The sequence below is a fragment of the Aedes aegypti genome, chromosome 2 (assembly GCF_002204515.2).
Source record: "Aedes aegypti strain LVP_AGWG chromosome 2, AaegL5.0 Primary Assembly, whole genome shotgun sequence".
NCBI classification, from domain to species: Eukaryota; Metazoa; Arthropoda; class Insecta; order Diptera; family Culicidae; genus Aedes; species Aedes aegypti.
The window spans coordinates 43,589,979-43,614,324 of record NC_035108.1 but is presented as its reverse complement, the minus strand read 5'-3'; the positions used below and the strand labels follow the sequence as shown (position 1 = coordinate 43,614,324).

The 24,346-nt window shown below is 39.5% G+C and overlaps 1 protein-coding gene across 15 annotated transcripts in view; it reads left to right on the top strand.

Annotated features, from left to right (window-relative positions):
• LOC5577064 (calmodulin-binding transcription activator 1) overlaps positions 1 to 24,346 on the top strand; it is a 616,782-nt gene that overhangs the window by 470,028 nt on the left and 122,408 nt on the right. For all 15 annotated transcript variants that reach the window (XM_021840664.1, XM_021840660.1, XM_021840663.1 and 12 more), the window contains one exon: positions 12,797 to 12,888. In XM_021840664.1, the coding sequence (XP_021696356.1) occupies positions 12,797 to 12,888 (92 nt within the window). The remainder of the gene's footprint in view (positions 1 to 12,796; positions 12,889 to 24,346) is intronic.

Below are 24,346 nucleotides of genomic sequence, written 5' to 3'. Positions count from 1 at the left end.
GCTTTGGTTGACCAGGAGGAGGAATTCAGACCGATGATTGTAAAGTTCAGCGCACACCGGCTGACGAACGAAAACGGCTTACGACTTATTGATTTCGCCGCCTCCAAGAATATGGACGTTCGTAGCACCTACTTCCAACACAGCTTTCCATACCGATAAACCTGGAGATCACCACAGCAGACAGAATTACAAATCGACCACGTTCTGATAGATGGACGGCATTTCTCCGACATTATCGACGTCAGGACCTATCGTGGCGCTAACATTGACTCTGACCACTACCTGGTAATGGTGAAACTGCGCCCAAAACACTCCGTCGTTAACAACGTAGGATACCGTCGGCCGCTCCGGTATGACCTAGAGCGGCTCAAGCAACCGGATGTCGTAGTGGCATACGCGCAGCACCTCGAGGCTACATTGCCGGTAGAGGGTGAGCTGGATGAAGCCCCTTTTGAGGACTGCTGGAAAAGACTGCAGTGAAAGCAGCCATCAACGATGCAGCTGGAGCAACGTCGGGCACAAGGGACGGAGTCGATGGAACGTTTGGTTCGACGAGGAATATAGGCAGATTCTGGCGGAGAAGAATGTATCAAGGGACCCGGCAGAACGTGGAACATTATAGACGGAAACGGCAACAGCAGACCTGCCTCTTTCGGGAGAAAAAACTCCGCCTGGAGGAGACGGAGTATGAAGAAATGGAACAGCTGTGCCGGTCTCAAGAATCGTGTAAGTCCTATCAGAATCTCAACGCATCTCGCAACGGATTCGTGCCGCGAGCCGAGATGTGCAGGAATAAGGATGGGAGCATTTTGACGGACGAGCGTGAGGTGATCGAAAGGTGGAAGCAGCACTTCGACGAACACCTGAATGGCGCTGAGAGCACAGGCAATGAAGGACGGAACAACGGAGCAAATGCCTTCGTCAGTACTGCGGGCGATGGAAACCAAGCAGCCCCCACTTTGAGGGAGGTTAAAGATGCCATTCACCTGCTCAAGAACAAACTGCTGGTAGGGATGGTATCGGAGCTAAATTCATAAAGATGGGCTCGGAGAGGCTGTCCATTTGTCTGCACCGGATGAAAGGCACAATCCGGAAAACAGAACATCTACCGGCGGAGTGGAAGGAAGGGATAATATGCCCCATTTACAAGAAAGGCGACTGTGTTGGAGGCGAAAGTTGGACTGTGAGAACTTTCGAGTGATCACCATTCTAAATGCGGCCTACAAAGTATTATCCCAGATCATCTTCCGTCGTCTGTCGCCTGTAGCAAACGAGTTCGTGGGAAGTTATCAAGCCGGCTTCGTTGACGGCCGATCGACAACGGACCAGATCTTTGCTGTACGGCAAATCCTCCAAAAATGTCCCAACGCATCACCTTTTCATCGATTTCAAGGCAGCACACGACAGTATTGACCGCGTAAATCTATGGAAAATCATGGACGAAAACAGCTTCCCCGGGGAGCTCACGAGACTGATTAGAGCGACGATGTAAGGTGTTCAAAAGTGTGTGAAGGTTTCAGGCGAACACTCTACTTCGTTTGGACCCCGACGGGGACTACAACAAGGTGATGCACTTTCGGGCCTGTTGTTCAATATTGCGCTAGAAGGTGTCATGCGGAGTGTCGGACTTAATAGCTGGGGTTCGATTTTTACGAGATCCAGTAAATTTGTTTGCTTCGCGGGTGATATGGACATTGTCGGCCGTATATACGGGGTTACGTTCGAGGTGGTGGACGAGTTCGTCTACCTCGGATCCTTGTTGACGGCTGTAAATAATGTTAGTCGGGAAATACGTAGGCGCATCATCAGCGGAAGTCGTGCCTACTATGGGCTCCAGAAGAAACTGCGATCAAGAAAGATTCACCCCCGCACCAAATGCACGATCCACAAAACGCTCATAAGACCGGTAGTCCTCTACGGGCGTGAAACGTGGACTATGCTCGAGGAGGACTTGCAAGGTTTCGGGGTTTTCGAACGCCGAGTGCTAAGCACGATCTTCGGCGGCGTGCAGGAGAACAGCGTGTGGCGGCGAAGGATGAACCACGAGCTCGCCCAACTCTACGGTGAACCCAGTATCATGAAGGTAGCTAAAGCTGGAAGGATACGCTGGGCAGGGCATGTTGCAAGAATGCCGGACAACAACCCTGTAAAGATGGTATTCGCTACGAATCTGGTCGGAAAAAGAAGACGTGGGGCGCTGCGAGCTAGGTGGATGACCAGGTGCACCAGGACCTGGAGAGCGTGGGTCGCAGTCGAGGATTGAGAGAAGCGGCCATGAACCGAATGAATTAGCAAAATATTTTTGGCGAGGTTTTATCAAGACAATTGATGTAAAACCAAATAAATGAATAAAATCAATGAGGCATTGTAATACCGTATATTATTTTCAACTGTTTCCAATGACAAACAGCTATAAAATTTCGCAAAAGTCTTTAACAATTAACTGATTTCTCTTACCCTCAGACACTATCAGGCGTTTCGGAGCGAATTTTGTATTATTTTTAATCCGCTGTCTTCTTGGCAAACTTCGTACTGCCCGGCAAACTCAAGTTCACGGTCCATTGGATCCGTATTCCAAACAGTGGCAATTTTAAAGATAAGAATTGATATTTTCACAACTTTTAAATGTAGAGATCTTGAATTATATTGGATATGATCATTCCCTGATAGCCGTTGCGGTAAACGCGCAGCTATTCAGCAAGACCAAGCTGAGGGTCGTGGGTTCGAATCCCACCGGTCGAGGATCTTTTCGGGTTGGAAATTTTCTCGACTTCCCAGGGCATACAGTATCTTCGTACCTGCCACACGATATACGCATGCAAAAATGGTCATTGGCATAGTAAGCTCTCAGTTAATAACTGTGGAAGTGCTCATAAGAACACTAAGCTGAGAAGCAGGCTCTGTCCCAGTTGGGACGTAACGCCAGAAAAGAAGAAGAGAAGATGATCATTCCGTGAAGAAAATTAAGCGGTTCTGAAACAATCCAGAAATAATAAAAAACTTTTTGCTTATCGCAGTCCTAGTCTGCCTAAACCACACAGAGCCACGAGGGAGCAGGGTACATTGAAAAGTCAGAAAAAAAGACCATGTGGTTTATCGACGACCTCTTAGGATACTCATCAGAATCCTCTGTGAATACTGAATCTTCCCAGGATTCTGACATTAGAATAGTAACGTTCTCATCATTCATGAATTATCATTGAAGTGTTTCATCATTCTTTCATGGTTTGGATTCTTCCAGGATTGTCATCTGAATATTCTAAGGATTCTCACCAAAGTTTTTCAAGATTCTTATCGAAATCATTTTAAGATTCTCATCAATATCCTTCTAGGACTCTTATCAGAGTCATTCCAATATTCTTATCAAAACCCACCCATAGTTCTATTCAGAGCACTTTTAGTATTCTAATGAAAATCCTTCCAGGATTCTCAGCAGAAATCAAAATTTTATTCCTGAATTCTCATCATTATCGTTCCCGGATTCTCATGAGAAACATGCTTGAATCTCATTGGAAACCAGGATTTTCATCACAATGTTTCTAAAATTCTCATAGAAATGCTGATCAGAATACCTCCAGGATTCTTATCAGAATCTATCTAGAATTCTCATAGGAAACCTTCCAAGTATTGTTATCAAAAACCTTCCAGAAATCTCATTTTTCGCGGGAACTCATCAGCAACCTTCTAGGATTCTCATCAGAATCCTTTCAAGATGCTATTATTCGTCCTTCCATGGTTCCCATCAGAATTCTTCCAGGAATGTCATCTGGATCCTTTCAGGATTCTCAACAGAACCTTTCCCGGGTTTTCATCAAAGTCCTTCCATAATTATCATGATCAGAATTCATTCAAGATTTCCACCAAAATCTTTCAAGGATTCTCATAAGAATACTCCCAGGATTTAAATCAAAATTCTTCCAGAATTCTCATCAGTAATTTTCATCATGACTCTTCCTGGATTCTCATCACTATCAATTTTTATGTTAGAAAATTAATACCAGAAGAAGACGTATTTCTAGAAGTAGGTGCATTTTCTGATGATTTTTGTTGGGATTTTCAAATTGAAAAATTCAAACGGTTACCCGATGTAAGAAAATTATTTTGTGAATGAGCATGATTATAATTTACCTGGGTTTGGTTTGGTTACTAAGCAAGCGAACGTTAACTGAAAAATGAACATTATTGAAGTTTCTGCCTGGGGAATTCTCGCTACAGGAAAACGTCGTCGTTCATCTGCCTGGTACGAGCCTCAACGATTAGTTTGCGAGAGGGGCAATCCCAAGAGTTAGACTCATGTTTGCCCCCACAATTTGCGCATACAAACTTTTTGGTATCTTCCTTCACAGTACAGACATCCTTAGCATGAGAAGAACCTCCGCAAATCATGCATTTAGCATCCATACGGTATTTTTTGATACCATAACCCAGCTTTTGGCACCGACGACACTAAGTGTGGTTCTGGAAATCATTACCGTACCGAAGGAACGCCCTCCATACCGCTTTGGCTACAATTTAAAAGCCACTTTTCGTAGAACTGAACTCTGTAATGCTTTGGATAAGATGAGGTACCTAATGTCAAGTCAAATCAACTTCGATTGAAAAGGTGTAAACGACTACAATTTCATTCTCTACCCAAAATCCCCATCCAGGTACCAAAACCCAAATTTTAATATTCATTCAGTCATCAAGAGGGATAATAATGGAGTGCTTTTAATTTATGTTTATATCCTCCACCCCCTCACGATTACCCTCAAATTGAAATCAATGAGAGGGACCGGTCGTAAAACTGTTACCAAATCATTACCATCAAGTTCTAATAGCTCCCCATTTGCTTCTACACAGCACTCAATAGAATAGCAACGAGCGATGATATGGGAGAGGGGTTGTGGAATCAATTATGAGGACGGAGGAATCATACGCTTTGACGAGCATTGCCAAACAAATAAACCCGACTGAATCAACATAAAAAACGGCGTCTATTAATCCGCGATCAAAGCTCGTATTTGGGGGATGAAAATGGTTAGAGCGCCAGATGGATGAGTGTAATTCTGTCGAATAAACAATCGTTGGTGGTGATGGGCAATAAATTGATTCCGGAGGTTGGATCATCGTCATCAGAATGAATTGTGAGTAAATCAATGGACTTAATAAATATTCCTGGAGTATTTGCTAGTTAGAGAAAAATCTTCAGGGTAGGTCATTCAGTTAAGACAATTCCCATTCAATCGTGGATCTTCAATTTTGAATTGTATTATCCCATTCCATTCAACAAATTGTCTGTAGACAGTGAAATATCCACAACCATTCTAAAGACCTCGACAGCAAAAAGTGGTGTCAGGAAACGCCTTTCCGATTGCAAGGTGGTTATTTTTTCAACCGTATTATACAGTGTAAACGTCGTCCTTCCGGACACTTTTCGGCACCTATTTTGTCGGTTTACGTTCTAGCTTCGAGTCCGAAAGGAAGCTACGTACGTTCGTTTTTCCAACCACCTTCCGAGTTATCCATTCTCCAACGTAACGACAGTGGAATAGTATCCAGTGGAAGGACAGTTTTCGTGTAGTGGATTCGTGCATTGTATGGAATAGAGGGAGAACTGAAAAACACGTATGATAAGATTCAAAAGATTCATCACACTTAACTTTTTTTGAGCTCTTGTATGGTATTTTTAAGCTAAGAGTTTATTAAATGTTAAAAAGCAAAGCTTTGACGCCTTAATTTTTCCAATTTTTTTTTGTAACTAGCTATTGTTTTTCATTTAGTTTGTGATGTAATTGACGAAGTAGGTTTCTGAAAGTTCTTGGCTGATCTATAGCTTCGGTTATGATTACTGAATACGCACTAAAATTGTTTGAGCTTTTGTGAACATTTACTGAAATCAAAATTCTTTAATGGTTACCAAATCATGCTCGCAGATTTGAATTTTTCTCTTATTTCAGGAACTTCTTTTTAAACCTCAAATTGCTGCTCCGTATCAGTTCACCGACCAAGATTGCAAACCCGATGGCCCCATTAGTCACGGAAATGTTCTTTTCATGCCTGATTAACTAATATAACATTACCATTTGGATCTGAATTTCAATTGCTCCGAGATTGAGGCATTACTTGACCCCATCACGCGAATAGGACGACTACTTGGGCCAGCCTTGAATGGTGTCTCGCTCCCATAATTCTCTCCATTGGGAGAATAAATCGCTAATTTAAGCTAAATTATGTATATCGCACGGCAATTTACGACATCGGAGATTTCTTTTTCCTCGTCTGAGTCTGAGTGGGACAATGCAATTATGTCTTTGTCGTCGAGGTCCACGGAAACGGTTCGCGTTCACATACTCAGATTCAAGCTGCGGTCCTTCAATAGCGGTGAGGAGGCCAAAATTTTACGACTCTCTTCAATTACTTGGGTGTGCCAGTGGGGTGCGCTTTTTATGGCCACACGCACCCTTACTTCCTTAACCGAAAAGCGTCAAATAAAAAATAGCGACCAAGAAAGCGACTCATCATTTCAAGAAAACTAGGAACTGATGGAGGTCGACTTTCGGGAGTTCCGGCGCGGCAGTGGAGCGGATTTATGGCCGAGTGCGCCATAAATCATCGCCTATAAATTATAATTTCTTACATGCAGAACAGCAATCTGTTATAGCGCGGGTCCAATGGAGGCACTAACGCCTGGCCATCCGACGAAAATTTTCCAAAACACTGGGAGTGTGGAAAAGCGGAACAGTTCAATCAGATAACGAAGGACATTCCTATTATAATTCAAATCTGGCCTTAATTAGCATAGCTAACGCGACTCTGAAAATAAAATCCAACAGAAAATGGGTCTTTTGAACAAACATTTCTAAGGAAACCTGTGAAATTCTTTAAAAAGAAGATTTCCTTCGAGAAAATCCTGAGAATTGCTAGAAAAATTCGGTAATTTCCCTCAAGAAAATTCGAAGATTTCCTTCGAGGAAATCCAAAGGTTTCCTTCGATAAAATCCGGAGATTTGTTTCGAGGAAATCCGGAAATTTCCTTCGAGAAAATCCGGAGATTTGCTTCGAAGAAATCCGAAGAGTTCCTTTGAGGAAATTTGGTGATTTCCTTTGAGGAAATCTGGTGATTTCCTCTGAGGAAATCCGGAGATTTTATTCGAGGAAATCCAGAGATTTCCTCTAAGGTAGTCTTGGGATTTCCTTTGTGGAAATCCGGAGATTACCTTCGAGAAAATCTGGAGATTTTCTTTGAGGTGATCCAGAGATTTCCTTCGAGGAAATCCAGAGATTTCCTTCGGGGAAATCCCGAGATTTCTTTCCTTCGAGATAATCCACAGATTTCCTTCAAGGAAATCAGAAGATATCCTTCGAGGAAATCCGGAGATTTTCTTCGAGGAAATTCGAAAATTTCCTTCGATAAAATCCAAGGATTTTTTTCGAGGAAATCCGGAAATTTTCGTCGAGGAAATCCGGAGATTTGCTTCGAAGAAACCCGGAGAATTCCTTTGAGGAAATCTGATGATTTCCTCTGAGGAAATCTGGTGATTTCCTCTGTGGAAATCTGGTGATTTCCTCTGAGGAAATCCGGGGATTTTCTTCGAGGAAATCCAGAGATTTCCTCCAAGGTAGTCTTGGGATTTTTTTTGTGGAAATCCGGAGATTTCCTTCGAGAAAATCTGGAGATTTTCTTCGAGGAAATCCGGAGATTTCCTGAGAAGAATTGCAGAGATTTCCTTTGAGGGAATCCAGAAACTTCCTTTGAGGAAATCAAGAGATATCCTTTGAGGAAATACGGAGATGTCCTTTAAGGAAATCCAATGATTTTCTTCGAGGAAATCCCAACATTTCCTTTGAGAAATTTCGGAGATTTCCTTCGAAGAAATTCTGAGATCTCCTTCGAAGAAATTTGGCGATTTCCTTTGAGGAAATCCGGAAATTTCCCTTGAGGAAATCTGGAGATTTCCTTTAAGGATATCCGGAAATTGCCTTAGAGGAAATCCAAAGATTTCCTGCACAAAAATCAGAAGATATCCTTCGAGGAAATCCGGATAATTTCTTCGAAGAAATCCGAATATTTTCTTCGAGAAAATCTGGAGATTTTCTTTGAGGAAATACGAAGATTTCATTTGAGGAATTTCGGAGATTTCCTTCAAGGGAATTCGGAGATTTCCTTCGAGGAAATCCGGAGATTTCTTTTAAGGATATCTGGAAATTGCCTTAGAGGAAATCCGGAGATTTGCGTTGAGGAAATCTGCAGATTTCTTTTAAGAAAATCCGGAGATTTCCTTCAAAAAATTCTTGAGATACCCTTCATGGATATCCGATGATTTTCTTCGAGGAAATCCGGAGATTTTCTTCGAGGAAATCCAGAGATTTTCTTCGAGAAAAACCGGAAATTTCCTTCAAGGAAATCAGAAGATATCCTTCAAGGATAACTGAAGATTTCCTTCGTGGAAATGCGATGATCTCCTTTGAAGAAATCAGGAGATATCCTTCGAGAAAATCGGGAGATTTCCTTTGAGGAAATCCGGAAATTTCCCTTAAGGAAATCAGGAGATTTCCTTTAAGGATATCCGGAAATTGCCTTAGAAGAAATCCAGAGATTTCCTGCAAAAGAATCAGAAGATATCCTTCGAGGAAATTCGGAGAATTTCTTCGAAGAAATCCGGAGATTTTCTTCGAGAAAATCCGGAGATTTCCTTCGAGGAAATTCGGAGATTTCCTTTGAAGAAATCCAGAAATTTCCCTTGAGGAAGTCCGGAGATTTCCTCAGAGGAAATCCGTGAATTTCCTTTAAGGATATCTGGAAATTGCCTTAGAGGAAAACCGGAGATTTCCTTCAAGAAATTCTTGAGATACCCTTCATGGATATCCGATGGTTTTCTTCGAGGAAATCCGGAGATTTTCTTCGAGAAAAACCGGAGATTTCCTTCATGGAAATCAAAAGATATCCTTCGAGGATAATTAAAGATTTCCTTCGTGGAAATGCGATGATTTCCTTTGAAGAAATCAGGAGATATTCTTTGAGAAAATCGGGAGATGTCCTTTGAGGAAATCCAATGATTTTCTTCGAGGGAATCCGGAGATATCCTTTGAGGAAATCCGGAGATTTCTTTTGAAGAAATCCGGAGATTTCCTTTGAGGAAATCCGGAGATTTCCTTTGGAGAAATCCGGAGATTTCCTTTGGGGAAATTCAGAGATTTCCTTTGGGGACACCCGAAGATTTCCTACCCTTCATGGATATCCGATGATTTTTTTCGAGGAAATCCGGAGATTTTCTTCGAGAAAAACCGGAAATTTCCTTCAAGGAAATCAGAAGATATCCTTCGAGGATAACCGAAGATTTCCTTCGTGGAAATGCGATAATTTCCTTTGAAGAAATCAGGAGATATCCTTTGAGAAAATCGGGAGATGTTCTTTGAGGAAATCCGGAAATTTCCCTTAAGGAAATCAGGAGATTTCCCTTAAGGAAATCAGGAGATTTTCTGCAAAAAAATCAGAAGATCCGGAAATTTTCTTCGAGTAAATCCTTAGATTTCCTTTGTGAAAATGCGGAGATTTCCTTTGAGGAAATCCGAAGAAAAGTCTGGAGATTTTTTTCGAGGAAATTCGGAAATTTCCTTAGAGGAAATCCGGAAATTTCCTTAGAGGAAATTTTCTTTGAGGAGATTTCCTTTGAGGAAATCCGGAGATTTCCTTTGAGGAAATCCGGAGATTTCTTTTGGAGAAATCCGGAGATTTCCTTTGGGGAAATTCAGAGATTTCCTTTGGGGACACCCGAAGATTTCCTTTGAGTAAATCCTTAGATTTCCTTTGAGGAAATCCGTAGAAAAGTCTGGTGATTTTTTTCGAGGAAATTCGAAAATTTCCTTAGAGGAAATTCAGAAATTTTCTTTTAAGGAAATCCGGAGATTTCCTTCAAGGAAATTCCGAGATTTCCTTCGAGGAAATCCGGGAATTTCCTTCGAGGAAATCCAGAGATTTCCTTCGATCAAATCCTGAAATTATCTACGACGAAATCCGGAAATTTTCTTTGAGGAAATCGAAGGGTATCGAGGAAATTCGGGGATTTCCCTCAAGGAAATTCGGAGATTTCCTTCGAGGATATCTGGGGTTTTCATTAAAGGAAATCCGGAGATTTTCTTCGATGACATGCGGAGATTTCCTTCGAAAAAATCCGGAGATTTCCTTCGAGGAAATCAAGCAATTTCCTTTGAGGAAATCTGGAGATTTCCTTTGAGAAAATCTGGAGATTTCCTTTGAATTCAGAAGCCCCAAATTTACTAGAGACACATAATTTTCTTCTAGAGACACGTCATTTTGTTACGCAGTGTAAGGGAAGAATTTATTACAAATGAGCTCCGAATGCAAGACCTCCTTTTACAAATTGTGTCAATCTAAGAATCGATTCATTATATGAATTCCTGCTCTTGTTCGTAACTTGAAGATCCAGTGCATCTGTGAAAATAAAGATTACAACATGCTACATCGGCTTTTTTAAGAAATTAAATTATCACTCTTACAGCTACTTGGTCGGGGTTCTGCTAAACCGCACCAAGTGCCAAAATCTTTATTCCGAGATATTTTACTTTAATGTCTTTTCCTGTACTAGTTTATCGCGGACGATAATTTTAATTTTTTTATCGCTCACATGCAATTAACAGTGTTCCATAAGTACACCGAGATTAAATATACTAGTAAATCATCCAAAATTAACGATGTAATTGGATTTCATTAAACAATATGAAGCACTCAGTTCACTCTGGCTGAACAAAAATTGAAAAATATGGTTCTTGGTTCGGTATGGTTGGATGTGTTTCACAGTTTTCAACAACACAAGTAAAATTGGAGACAAATGATGCTTATCATCACCATGCATGTTTGAATCCATGTCACAAGTGTGTATGGAAAGGATTCGTATGTATTGAATCAAGGTTCTCACGTGTTCATACATAAATCCTAATGATCGAAGAAAACCATGAAATCGCTCTGCCAAAGCGCACCAAGTTGCTCCCATTTGGTGCACCTTTGCTGATCAAGTTCACAGTTCAATGCGTGAAGTGTTCACCAGGAATGACCATCATTTCAGATGCACATTGACCTGCTGATGTTTTACTGCAATATAAAAATAATCACAGAATCTAAAAGTTGTTTGATTTCCATCACCATCGGATAGAACATCAGAAAAAAAAAGTTCCATCGGGATTCGAACTCGTGCCTTCTGAGTGGTAATCTAGTGTGCTACCACTAGGTCATTTTCACTTCTAGAAAGAATGGTGACAAACTTGAATCAAGTAATGTGCACTTTGTCTGACGAGGTATTATGGCGAAAATGCCATTATCTGAACAACTAAAGCGCACTGAGTCCACCAAGAGTTTTTCATACAGTAACAGATTAAATTGATTCGTTTTTTCATTACGGCTTCTGTGTGCATTGATAAATATGTTATGTAACAAGCAAATGCAAGTATTTCTGGTATGCAAATGCCTTTACTTCATGTCTAAATGTGATTTTCAGGTAAACAGTACTTAGTGCGGTGTGGCTGGATAAAATTTCAAAGAAAATAGTTCAACGCCACCGAAACAATATTTGATTTTAATTAATGAATTGCTGCCCAATTTAACTGGCCTCTGTTTCTATGAGTTGCTTGGAATGGATAAATTGTAAGACTATAGAAGGAAATTGGAAAAACATAGCTTTATATCTGAAAAATGAATTCCCTCTGATGACGTGCGTTGGTTTATGGTTCACTCTGGCTGAACAAAATTATATTTTTACGTGCCCTGCCAAACAAAATTTATGATCTAAGATTACAAGGGATTGTTCAAATCATTCGATATTTTTATGGTAGAGAGGTTATGATTAGTTAAGTCCTTTGGTGTAAAAAACTCAATTTGGGAAAAAATGGCACTTGGTGCGGTTTAGCAGAACCCCGACCACTTTACAATGAAAAAGTGGCACCCACGGGGCCGATAATAAATTCTTTGAGTCTGACAAGCTACCGCTATCAACGGTCACATTTGGATCAGCCTCACACCTTCAGTAAAAGAAAACCTCAACCGAGAAGCGAGTTACCGAATTTACTACCGCTGGTCACGAATCTTCGATTTGTTAGCGATGTCGTCGTTGTAACAAGAGCGGAAGTTTGCACCTCGAAGGTGACATAAATTATTTTCCCGGACTTCCTGTTTTCTCATACTCTCCCAGCAGCAGCATTGTCGTTTTTTCGTGGAATCCAAGGAGGTGGGACCACGAAATGGGACATTTGTTTCCCATTTGTTTGACCGCCGACAACAATTGCAAACGCGTGTTCCATAATCCGATGTCGTAAAATTAGAATTAGGTCGTTAGGAAGTGCAATCAATTTTACTCTATTTGGAAATAATTGCCCTGATGGGAAACGTTACTGGTGGAATATCCTTAAAGTCTTTGCTCGTGATTGATGAAGTTGTATGAAGCTGAAACTCATATTTCGTTTGTACGAAAAAGCAAATGCCTTGATTTATTCCGCTCAGCAATGCAAGCCTTAGCTTTGAATATGTGATCGGGATAATAATTTCGTATAATTTACTCCACACATACTCGTAATTTCTTGATCTGATCCATATCTCACAAACAACTTTCTTTTCAGCAGTAGTTCTCAATCAACGATTTTTCACTCAGTATCAGAAAATCGATTGCCAGGTTAAAACAATTCTCTATTATACTCAACTTTTTGAGCGAAAATTCCTTAAAATTCAACATAATTTCAAAATTCTCATCCATTGATCCCACATTTAACCCCATATTCTCATTTCATTCTTCCCGTTCTCCCACAGATGGTGAACCAATCAAACTTCCGGAAAATTTAGAAAGTTTACCACGGGCTGACCATTTCCCAACCCAGCGACATCGGTGGAATACTAATGAGGTGAGTAAATGCTCCTCCCTACCCCCTGTTATTATCCATGAAGAAAAGAAAGCATATCCCGACTCTGACTGGTGGTGATGGTGGCGTCAGACATCACCCTCTCAACTTGGTGGGTGGGGAGAGTGTTGGGTGAGCTAACGAGAGTAAAGTACTGACTGCTTGCTTGACTGAAACAATCTGGCTGCCGGCTAGGAACGAACGAACGAAAAGACGTTGTTTGGAGAAATTCCATTTGTGTTTTTTTTTCCTTTCATTCTACAAGGAAGTTCTTGGAAAGCTTTGCAAAAGATCAAGAGTCAAGAGTTTAATATTGGGAGGAATTGTTTTATATTTTATTGGATTACAGTTCGGTTCGGTGCCGGTTGAGTGGCTGGCTGGTGGCTGGACGAACGGGCGGTCGGTGGAGTCTTGTTATTCGCGTGTTGGGCTTCATTTTTTTCGGTCGCTTAAGGTTAGTAGTTTCGATGGGGTTTACTTGAACGATACAAATAGAACGTTTTCTGCCAGTTATTTGGACGGTTATTTGGTGTGAGTCAATGTTTTCGATTAGTGTTACTGATGGGAGCGTTTTTGAAGGTGGTTCGTAGTGGAAACTAAGCAGTGGTCCTTCCCTCACACGGTCTTAACTTGTTTCGATTTGAGTTAATATTTTTATTTCAAATATAATGGGGTCCTTCACTTGTCAATTCAAAATAGCGTAACTGATTTTCTGATATGATACTTTTGGTTAATATTTTTTTACCATACAGTGCTGAATACTGCAAAATACCAATCCTCTAACTAGATTGCCACTAGGAATACGATTTAGAAGCATAGAGTAAGGTGGGGCAAAAGTTCGACCTTAGTGGTATACTCAAAGTTTCCAGGAAAACAATAGCAGTTGAAACAAAACAAATACCATACAGTGAACCTTCAACATATTGGCTATAATTTTGCTGAACAAACTTGTGTCAGAATATTTACCCACTTTTAGTTATAATAGTTTCAAAATTGATTGTCTTATTCGAACTTTTGCCCCACCGGTGGGGCAAGAGTTCGAATCTTGTGTGGGGCAAAAGTTCGCTGGCTAAAACGCAAAATATCGATCCTTTTATGACAGGCATACTTTACACCAGCCGTAAACTTAAGTTTGACGAAAAATACACACTAAATTTTCATCAAAAAATTGCCCAAAACCGGGTCAATTGTAATATACTCAAAAATAGCAGTTTTTACAAAACTAAGTGGAAATGTAAAATTTTGGTGACAATTTTCACACGATCAGACAAATTTAAATAAATTTGAAGATAATATGTGGATTTTAGGCAATTTGCAAATTTGTCCGTGATTTAATACATGGGTCGAACTTTTGCCCCGCTGATTCGAACTTTTGCCCCACTATGGGCCAAAAATTGTTTTCAAGCATTTATGCAAAAACTAATACACCTCAAAGCAACCTTATGATAGACTTAGAAACGCCCTCACATAAAATATTGAAAAAGATTTTATCTTCAATTGGTTCCTTGAAACGAAAGTTTGACCAAAAATTACAATATTCACGTCGAAAAACAACAAATAGCCATAACTTTTCCAAATCTCAATCGTTTTTTATGATATTTGGATTGAAAGTCTCTTACTTGAATAGCATTCGAACCACCATGACATTTATAAGATTTGTTTTGAATTGGGTTGGAAATCTTAAAAAGAAACTCTTACCCCACTCGAACTTTTGCCCCACTTTACTCTAAACAGTTTTACTATATGATAAGTCAAGAAGAAACTTCAAATACTTTACCACAAAGACCGTTTTTTTAGGGGACCTTACTAACTATTATTGTTGAATTGATCACCGTGAACTTCTATTTGATAATATATATTGGCTTTTCTCGGTGACAACAGACAAAAACAGCATATTTTGCGTTACGCGTTTCGGCTTACTTCACTTCAACCCTCATCAGACGCAACATGCTGAACGCAACCTTACAGCTTGGTCTGTCACAACTATACTATTGACAAACATATTTATGATTAAACTTCTAAGATCGATAAAAAACCTATGAATCGATATCAGTTATTTAAATAAAACCAAAAATTTTATGATTATTTGGTCGGTGTTTAGTCAAACTGGACCAAATGCTTTATAATGACTTCAGGAAAACGTACTCTAAGCTTCCGAAATATTAAATTGTTTGTGTTATTTGTCGTAATATTGAAATTTATCTATTCAAAAAAATCTGTATCCAAATTTCATCGGGAAAATTATAATCGATGGAGTTCTTGGCTGATCTTTGCAAGGCCAAAATATCGTCTAGTCCAATCTATCTGAACAATGAACATTATAAACAATATTCCAAGCAATTCTTAACAATAAACAAAATTGACAAATATAAACTCAACGCGAAAAAATTATACAGTCGCCTCTCCACATCTCGATATTGAAGGGACCATCGAGATACGGAGAGATCGATACAAAGAACACATTTTTAATGAACACTAGATCCGTTACTAGGAAAACAATAAACAAGCAGACGTTATCTCGCGTTCTGAAAGTGTTTTGAATCACAAAAATCTAGTCTAGCCACCAATGATTACAGTCATATCGACATATGGAGAGAAAATTTGGAACAAAAAATCAACAGGAGCACATCGATATATGGAGAGAAAAAATGTATGCAGACTTAAGGGACCGAATAAATCATCGTCATAGGGAGACATACCGAGATATAGAAAATCGAGATGTGGAGAGTCGACTGTATAAATTATTTAAATCCCAATTCATGAATAAGGTAAACTGCAAAATTTTTAAACATGTTTAAAAATGTTCATAATATTTTTAGGGTTAAATACACTCACGGAGCCCCGCCAGATCGTTATAATGAAAAAAAAAATCAAATCTGAGTACAGAGCTCAATTTCTGAGGTCATTCTGCACCTCTGGACGAATTTAAAAAATATAGGAGGAATCTTGAGATATCTTGATTTGAAGTTTTTGACAAAAATTTTCAATATTGTCCATATTGAAGTAACGCAATAAGACCGAAAAAACTACAATAACGCTTCAAAGGTTGGCCAAACTGTTCTCAACTAGTATATAATAACGGTAATTATAATTGGAATAGTTTGAATAATTTTTATTTATTTACGACGTCTTCAGATAAACTGTACAGACTGTTTTTCCTTAATTCTAATATACAACGGACCATACAATTAACACTTATGCATTCAAAATCTATCGATAACTTTGGACATACATTCTACAGGACAGGCCAAAAGTTTTAAAGAAGCAATTTGACAATATTTGAACTCAAACAGAACTGACAGAAAAATAATGAACATTCACATAAAATTGACACTCAAGCAATAATTCAGCGTACAGGCCTCCACGTCGTATCCGCAAAATCTTTAAATTCTCGACATCGTATCCCTTTCGGCCACTTTGAAAGGTTTATTGCGTTCGTACGATGGCAGCCAGAAATTTCAACTTTAAATGAGATGAAGTCCACATTTCTCCAAGCCGGCTTCAAACATTTGATGTCAAAGATTTCCTTCACTCCGATGGAATCATAAACCATTTGCAAGACTTCATCCGTGGTAACATCATTGGCAATGTTCGATATATGAAGTTTGACGGTTTATTCGAACATCCAGGTGTAGAAATAATTTTCGTAGAACTAAGCGGTGGTGAATTATCAACAGATGGTGGTCGAAACGTACTCTTTGTAGAAGAATCGTCACTCGATATTAGCGCAACTTTATCCAACAGGTTATTGATAGTTTCATTCATTTTGACAAAATCGGCTTTCAAATTTTCAACCTCTTTTTCAACTGAATGGTTGACTGATCGTGCTGCATTGACGGTTTCACGAAATCTAATGTTCTCCATCAAATCTCGGCAGTTATCACACATCCATAGTATATTGCGATGTAAGCAGACGCCGACTTCATGGTCAGAGAGACCAACGCATCTTGCATGATATCGTTGAATACCAACGCAGAACCCTTCACACACAACTATTGTTTCGTTTGATGAGCATTCTGTTTTACATTTACTGCAACCTCGTTCCTGGGCCATACTTCAAAACCGATAGATGATACCGTGCAGTTTTTCTGTTGTCCGTCGAGCAGCTAACGATGTAACGATACACAGTGACGAAGACTTGTGTTGATGTGTTGAGTTCATACAAAACCGCACCGTGGTCAGGAAATATTGCTGTTTTGTTGGCGTTCACACAAATTATTTCTTAAACATTCGAACGGCAGCAAACTCAAATCAATTGAATTATTCAACGGAACACATTGAATTCACGGGAACCAGCTTGTCGATCCCAAGAATATTTAATTTTGCAAGAGCACAAATGATCGACCGTCAGCAGTAAGTAAGGCACACACACACCTCGACACAATCGACTTTACTTACCAGATTGATTGGCTTAAGTTTTTTTTGTTTGTTTTGCATTAGGGCATACTTGCAATCATCGTTTTCTCTACATCGCTGCTCTCTTCGCATTATTATTAAAAACTGATTTACTTTCAGAAACACTTTTCACTGTTGTATGATAAAGGGTCACCATTGCGACGGTATGCATACCGTAAAATAAAAGCATTGCGGAGGGGTTTATTTTAGAAAAGTTTTATCGAAACAGAGGATCGATGAAGTCAGATAAGCCTTTATTAAACAACATTGTAGAAATAGATTTTCCTTTGCAAGTTGCGGGTTTCTAAGCTAGTTACGTAATCCGTAAAAGGTGATATTCGCAACATGTGTTTTCATTACACCGGAAACATCATTGTCACTCGTCACAAGTGTTCCAAGGCTCTCTAACAACTTTCATTAAATCCCCATCAAGCACTGCCTTATCACTAACACAACTGAACCTGCTTCTTTCTCTACATGCAACCATATATGGTTGGGGAGAGTAAATGGCATTACCAGCTTATGCTAGTTGTCTCTCCTCAAGCCTGCTCCATTGCGTTGCAATCGATTCAAATGAACCCAAACAACCAGAAAACGCAAAAAAGTTCACGCAATAATTAGTTTATTTATACAAATTACATCAAACTCGCAAAACACGGTGGATAAAATCGTCAGATTGATGAGCTTCCTCGCATAAAACGCTTTTTTTCTGAGTTCATTTGTACATTTTGTTTCGTTCCGTACACTCGTACAAAGTAAGTCCAATAAATCCGTAGCAGCTGTCAAATCAACATTTGTTATCATAAGTTAAGTCGCATAAGATCGCAGGTTAGTTCGGTAGAAAATTTATGCACTAGCATTGGATGCTATTATTCATCACATAATATATGCACGTTTATCGCCTCCACTTTTGTACGTAGAAGGCTTTTTCGCGACATCTTATAACTGAAAATTTGCACATGATTTCGTTACACGTACATTTTGGTTGTCTGGGAAGTATTCGCCTGCATAGACAATGAGCATATGCAACAAAATGCAGTTTTGATTTGTGAATTTGGAAATGCTTCTCATTTTAATCCATGTAATTTCATCAAAGAAGTTTAACACCTCGTATGCAATTCTTATACGTGATTGGTTGGTTGACTGTTCAGGCGAGGATGGATTACCAACTGGTGAGCTCATTTCATGCTTTGAATAACACACTTGTACCATGACATGTATTATTTTATGTACTTATAGAACAAACCTAGGATGGTCCGACACTTAAAGTATTGACATACGCGCTTATTCATGTTTTAAATAATTTCGAGGTTCAAACATTTGAATAGTTCGATGTTTAAGATGTCGACGCATTCATAGAAGGCTTTTTAAACAGTGGTTACATGAATCGCATCACTTACCAAGGTCCTAATCATGTAGCTTTAGAGCCCTCCCACTAACAAAACTCCTTCCCGTGACAACCATAAAGAGGTGTACTTGGTCTTTAGTAACTATGGATGTCACGCTAACATTCCTTCACTTCCTCGATGAGCGTAAGGACGTGGCCGGCGCCATTATTGACATTACTAATTTCAGAGTCCTCGAAAATGTACATTGAAGATGGTTTGCTACTTCCAAGCTACATCTGTTTGTTCCCTGTACAATTTCGATTATTCTGGTCAATCACGGAGTAGCAGCTACGAATGCCAATGCTTTAATGAAAACAACGGTATCAATTGAGAACAATTTGTCCAACTTTCTAAGATTTTTTGTAGCATTTCAAATCAAGCTTCTTGAGATTCCTCCTTGTCCAAAGATATAGAATGACCTCAAGAATAGAACCCTGTACACATTTTTGATGGATTTTTTTTCATAATCACGGTCTGTCGGGGCTAGGCTTATCAGATGAAAATTTAAAAAGGAGGACATTTATAGTGACTGGCTTTGAAAAAAGAGGACATTCATTATATATTTTTGCAATTTCTCATCGTAATAGGCTGTTTTTCATCACGCCAATCTGTCATGTAGCGGCATACTTTCCTGCACTGAAGTATACAGTGCAAGAATAGTCGTTACACAACTGCAACCAGTGCTGTAATGATTCATTAGGCAACTCCTTATCATTACGCAATTGTTTTGAGTTGCGTAATGTATCATAACATAACATTTTTTCAGAAATCGTAAAATGATGGTGAATGCATTTCGATATAATTTCTGATACCCTCGAGTGATCTTCTACGAAATTGCAAAAAATGTTGAAAGTAACTCGTTACAGAATTCGATTTTTACAGCACTTGTCGTAATTATCCTACTCGGCAAGCCTCTTAGGATAAATTAACGACTCGTGCTGTAAACATTATCATTCCGCAAATTGTTCTGTAAACTACTTTTACGAAATCAAAAGAAACCCTAGCCACGTCCTTGCGGCAACTGTTTTGAGGGTTCACCCATTTCGTAAAAAAGACGTTTGGCATTAGGTAGTGTATATCTATTACGTCCCTCGTCCGTAAGGCATTTCGTATGAACAATTTTCAGTAGTAGTAGTTTCATACAAAAACAGGCAACTTTTTAAAGAAGATAATTCTCATTATTGCTTTGTTCTTATGGAAAACATCTGCGTGTGAAACGATGTGAACTGTCCCACTCCAAGCTTATTGTAAAGTACGTTTAGCTTTTCCTGATCCTGAGATAAATCTCTTGCCCTTTTGCTTAGTAAATGGATGCAATATCGCGATTGCACGAGCACCCAAATGCAAGCAACCCGTAAAGCTAACTGCCATCACTCAGAATAACAGCTCGATAACTACTCTAGAATTATATTGTCCAGGGTAATGGTACATTAAATGTTATATAATTCGAGCTATCGCTAAATTGTGATAAATGGTATATGATATGTGAAAGTGGGATTCTATGACACTACCCCGAACGCCACTACCCCGAACGCCATGACCCCGAAAGCCATTACCCCGAATGGGTCATTACCCCGAACGCCACTACCCCGAATGGGTCACTACCCCGAACGCCATTACCCCGAATGGATAACATTTTGAGACATATTTTAGTTAGAGAGTGGGGAGATAATTGTACGATTCCCTTTGAGTATTTCACGAGTTTGGCTCTAAAATGTATTTTTCAAATATAAGAAGATAAAAAAGCAGCTAGTTGTTCAGCAAATAATTTTTACACACTATATTTTGTCCTCTAATTTTGGGAAGATTCACACAGCCACATTGCAATGCTCTGAAGAACAGCCTATTTTGAAAAGAAGGGTGAATTTATTATGAGAAAGATAGCTATAATATGCACAAAATTAGGATGTAGTAAAGTATCTTATTGGAACTCGGTAGCCACTTCCTTTACTCATTTTTATAGGTGTCGGGCATTAAGATTAAGATCTTCTTAAAGATTCTGTTTTTTAAACGATGGTAATGGAAGTTCACCCTGAGATAGTCGCTGCAAATGTTGTTCTATGGAACCCGCCTAAAAACCAACCTAATAGACGACCGTTCCGCTATCGCACTTGTACACTTGTATATGTTAGAAAAAACGGCGGCCTCTGATTGACGCTACAGTTAGAATTTTTGTTGATTTGTGTAATCATTAATTTGAATTTCTGTGAGATAACCACAAAAAAAAATATTTTTATGATTCAAGATAATGAAGAAATGATGATGGCAGACAAACGGTGAATAAATCCATAAGAGACCTGTCTGTTTTAATACAAGAATATAAAAGTAAGGGAAAATTTCCGATTAGAATTATAGCAGGAATCACTTTAGTGAATGCCTTCAAGATATATTCCTTTATAAAAAGCTGTTCTATATGGAAGTATTAGTGACTAGCTCATCCAACAAAAACGTGCAAGAACAGCCTATTTAAAAAAGAAGGGCAAATTTCTGGTGAAATGTTTGCAGCTATGACGTGAATGATCACTGTAACAACGTGATGCTATGACGCAACCTATATTCATAAGAAAGAAAAATATTTGTTCAAAAACAAAATTGAAATGTGATCACCACCAATAAGTCCAAATACCGGTGATTACGCATCTGTTAAGCAACACCATATTGAGGGTTATGGTTTCGAATTCCTTTCAGTCAATAAAAGGCTTATTTTATTAAAGCCAACTCATAAATTTCGTAACGCTGAAGGGAGCAAAAGAGTTTGTGGGTGGTTGTCCTTAAAATTTTACAGCCCATTCACAATATGTAGAATTTCCATACAAAAAAATAGTACGAGGGGGGGTAGGTGTTGAAAATGGCAATTTTTGGCGAAATGAAATTTTTAAATAAGGGGACGGAACTGGTGTAGGGGTTAGAACACACGCATCTCACGCCGAGGACCTGGGATCGAATCCCATCCCTGAGATAGTCACTAAAAATTTCAGTGACGACTTCCTTCGGAAGGGAAGTAAAGCCGTTGGTCCCGAGATGAAATAGCCCAGGGCTAAAAATCTCGTTAATAAAGATAGAAAAAAAAAAAATTGTGAATGAACCCTTGAATTGCGAAGGTGCCCACTGAGCTGATAAACAGGCACTGTCTCAGAAAGAATGAGAAGAATATAGTTGCCATCAAAATATTTCGAAAGAATAGCTGAAAGGAAAATATATGAAAGAAGGGAAAATATATGATGAACGTTTTACCGACGAATTTTACGTGCCATTAATTACCAGCCTTCATTAGAGACGCATTTTTGCACGCAAAACAAGATACTGTACTGTATTTCATACTATTCGGGGTAATGGCTCATTCGGGGTAGTGGCGTTCGGGGTAGTGGCGTTCGGGGTAATGGCGTTCGGAGTAATGGGATGGAGCCGAAAGTGGAGGAATGTACGTGCACGTATTGAATGATTGAAAGTGACATACAATACGAGTGTATCATTTTTATTATGATCGAATAGTAAGCAGATGAAATACTAATTAAAAGATTATTGGTTTTCTGAGCAGTGTTCAACCACAATGCTCCCTTCTTCAATCTCAAATCGCTTGCCAATGAACACTAAAGAATCGATTTTCAATTTCATATTTTGCCCAGCATCTAGTCTGGTCGACAAATAACCTTGTTTTCCACCACACACAAACTGCATGCATTCCGATAATCCAATTCCAGTACCCAAAACCAAAACAAACTCCTAACCAGAAACCCGGAGAGGAAACCATCAATATTTAGAACTTGTTTATCTATTTCGAATCCTGTTGGCACTCTTGACTTGCCTATCCCGCCATAAAAACACTTGGCCCTCGCAGCCGTTTGGCACACAATTCTAAATCCGATTCATTTTTTCGTCCTGTGTCCTATCAGGCAGGGATGCGAACTAGCGGCCGGATCAGCGTGTGTCTTGCACCCTACCAAGAAGCTGCTGCAATTGTTTGTCGACGGAAGACGACCGCCACGATAGAAAGTGGACTTTCTTTATATTGTTGCACTTCCGTCTTACATATCGTATATAGCTTCTTTTTTTGCCTGCTTGAGCCTTTTGTCGACGACGACGCTCGGTTTGAGCTGTTTATGGGCGGCGTTGGACCATGAGTTCTGTAACTTTACGAGCGGCTTTTTCTGCCCCACTGGTGTTCTAACGGGGAAATTTTTGCATTCGATTGCATTTTGAACCCCCGGGGACTAAGGGGGTGAGCGGGTTCGGGTGAAGATTTAGAATCGGAAGATTTTGATTAAGTTCCAAAAGCGAAGGAATGTTTACGAGCTTCGGTCGTTACCCATACGTAGGGGAGGAGACCTTGAAAGTGGTTCGAAATATTACTAAATTAGCGCATGAAATATAAATTTTTATTTCCTAACCCAACTTCGCTTACCGAAATGCTATCATCCGTAGCCGTGAATGCCCCAAAGGTACAAAATAGAGTGTGAAGCTCATTTGGGACTATTCTCACTCCATTACTAGCAGTTCCAGTCGGTTTGGTGCGAGCAAATAACCCGCACAGGAAGTGGGCAATGTGTTAATGGGGAGAAATGTAAATGGTGCCATATTAACTGGAAACCATGGTTTTAATACTTCAGCTCAGGAAAGTAAAACATATACCTTAAGGCGTCCTAAACTTCTTCAAACAGTAATTTTGATAAACCCCAGAAAAAAGATATGCATGTTTGTTCCTATTATTAATAACAAATTGTTAAGAAGTCTGCTAGATGTCTATTTTCTACGGACAACTCGCTGAATCACATTCAACCCGTTCAGCACAGAGAAAAGGGATGTTACAACCGCACATCCGGTTCGTGCTTGCAACCTAAAATGACCTTCTGTCCTCCCCCAACTTTTCCACCTGCCAGTAACGAGCAAGCCACGCCATGTAATCCTTTTTCCGATTTTATTATTGCCCGCGTACACACATTTTCCACTTGAGAGCCAACGTAACGAGGCAAACACCTACCTTCAGCCACACACAGAATCGCACTTCGCATGTGCATTAGGGTGATTCAAAGTGCAAAAAATTTCGAAAATCCCATCTCTTATATCGATGTTACAATCTGCATATTGGAAAATAGTGTTCTGTTCAAACTGCAGTCGTTTTGGTGGTTATTTAAGTGTGCTCCATAGACTTTGTTGAAACAAAGAAAAAAAAATAACTAATATGGCCATTATTAACCGACCTGGGGTATATCAACTCTGGTTGGTTGGTTTGACTTTATTAACGAGATTTTTAGCCCTGGGCTAGTTCATCTCGGGACCAACGGCTTTACTTCCCTTCCGAAGGAAGTCGTCACTATAACTTTTTACGTCATAAGTGACTATGTCGGGGATGGGATTCGATCCCAGGTCCTCGGCGTGAGAGGCGAGTGTTCTAACCACTACACCAGGTCCGTCCCACAGTATATCAACTCTTTAATAGCCCTATATCAGCATGCAGGGCTATTTGGTTACATGAGTCTACGTCAAAATATTTTATTCAATCTACTGGGAAGAAAGTTGCTGTGCTACAATCCTATGTTTATCTTTTTCTTCTTGACATTACGTTGTCATTGGGATAGAACTTGCATCTCAGCTTAATGTTCAATGACAACTTCTACACCTATTAACTGAGAGCTTTCTTTGCTAAAGCTGCCATTTTCGCAATCGTTTATCGTGTGGCA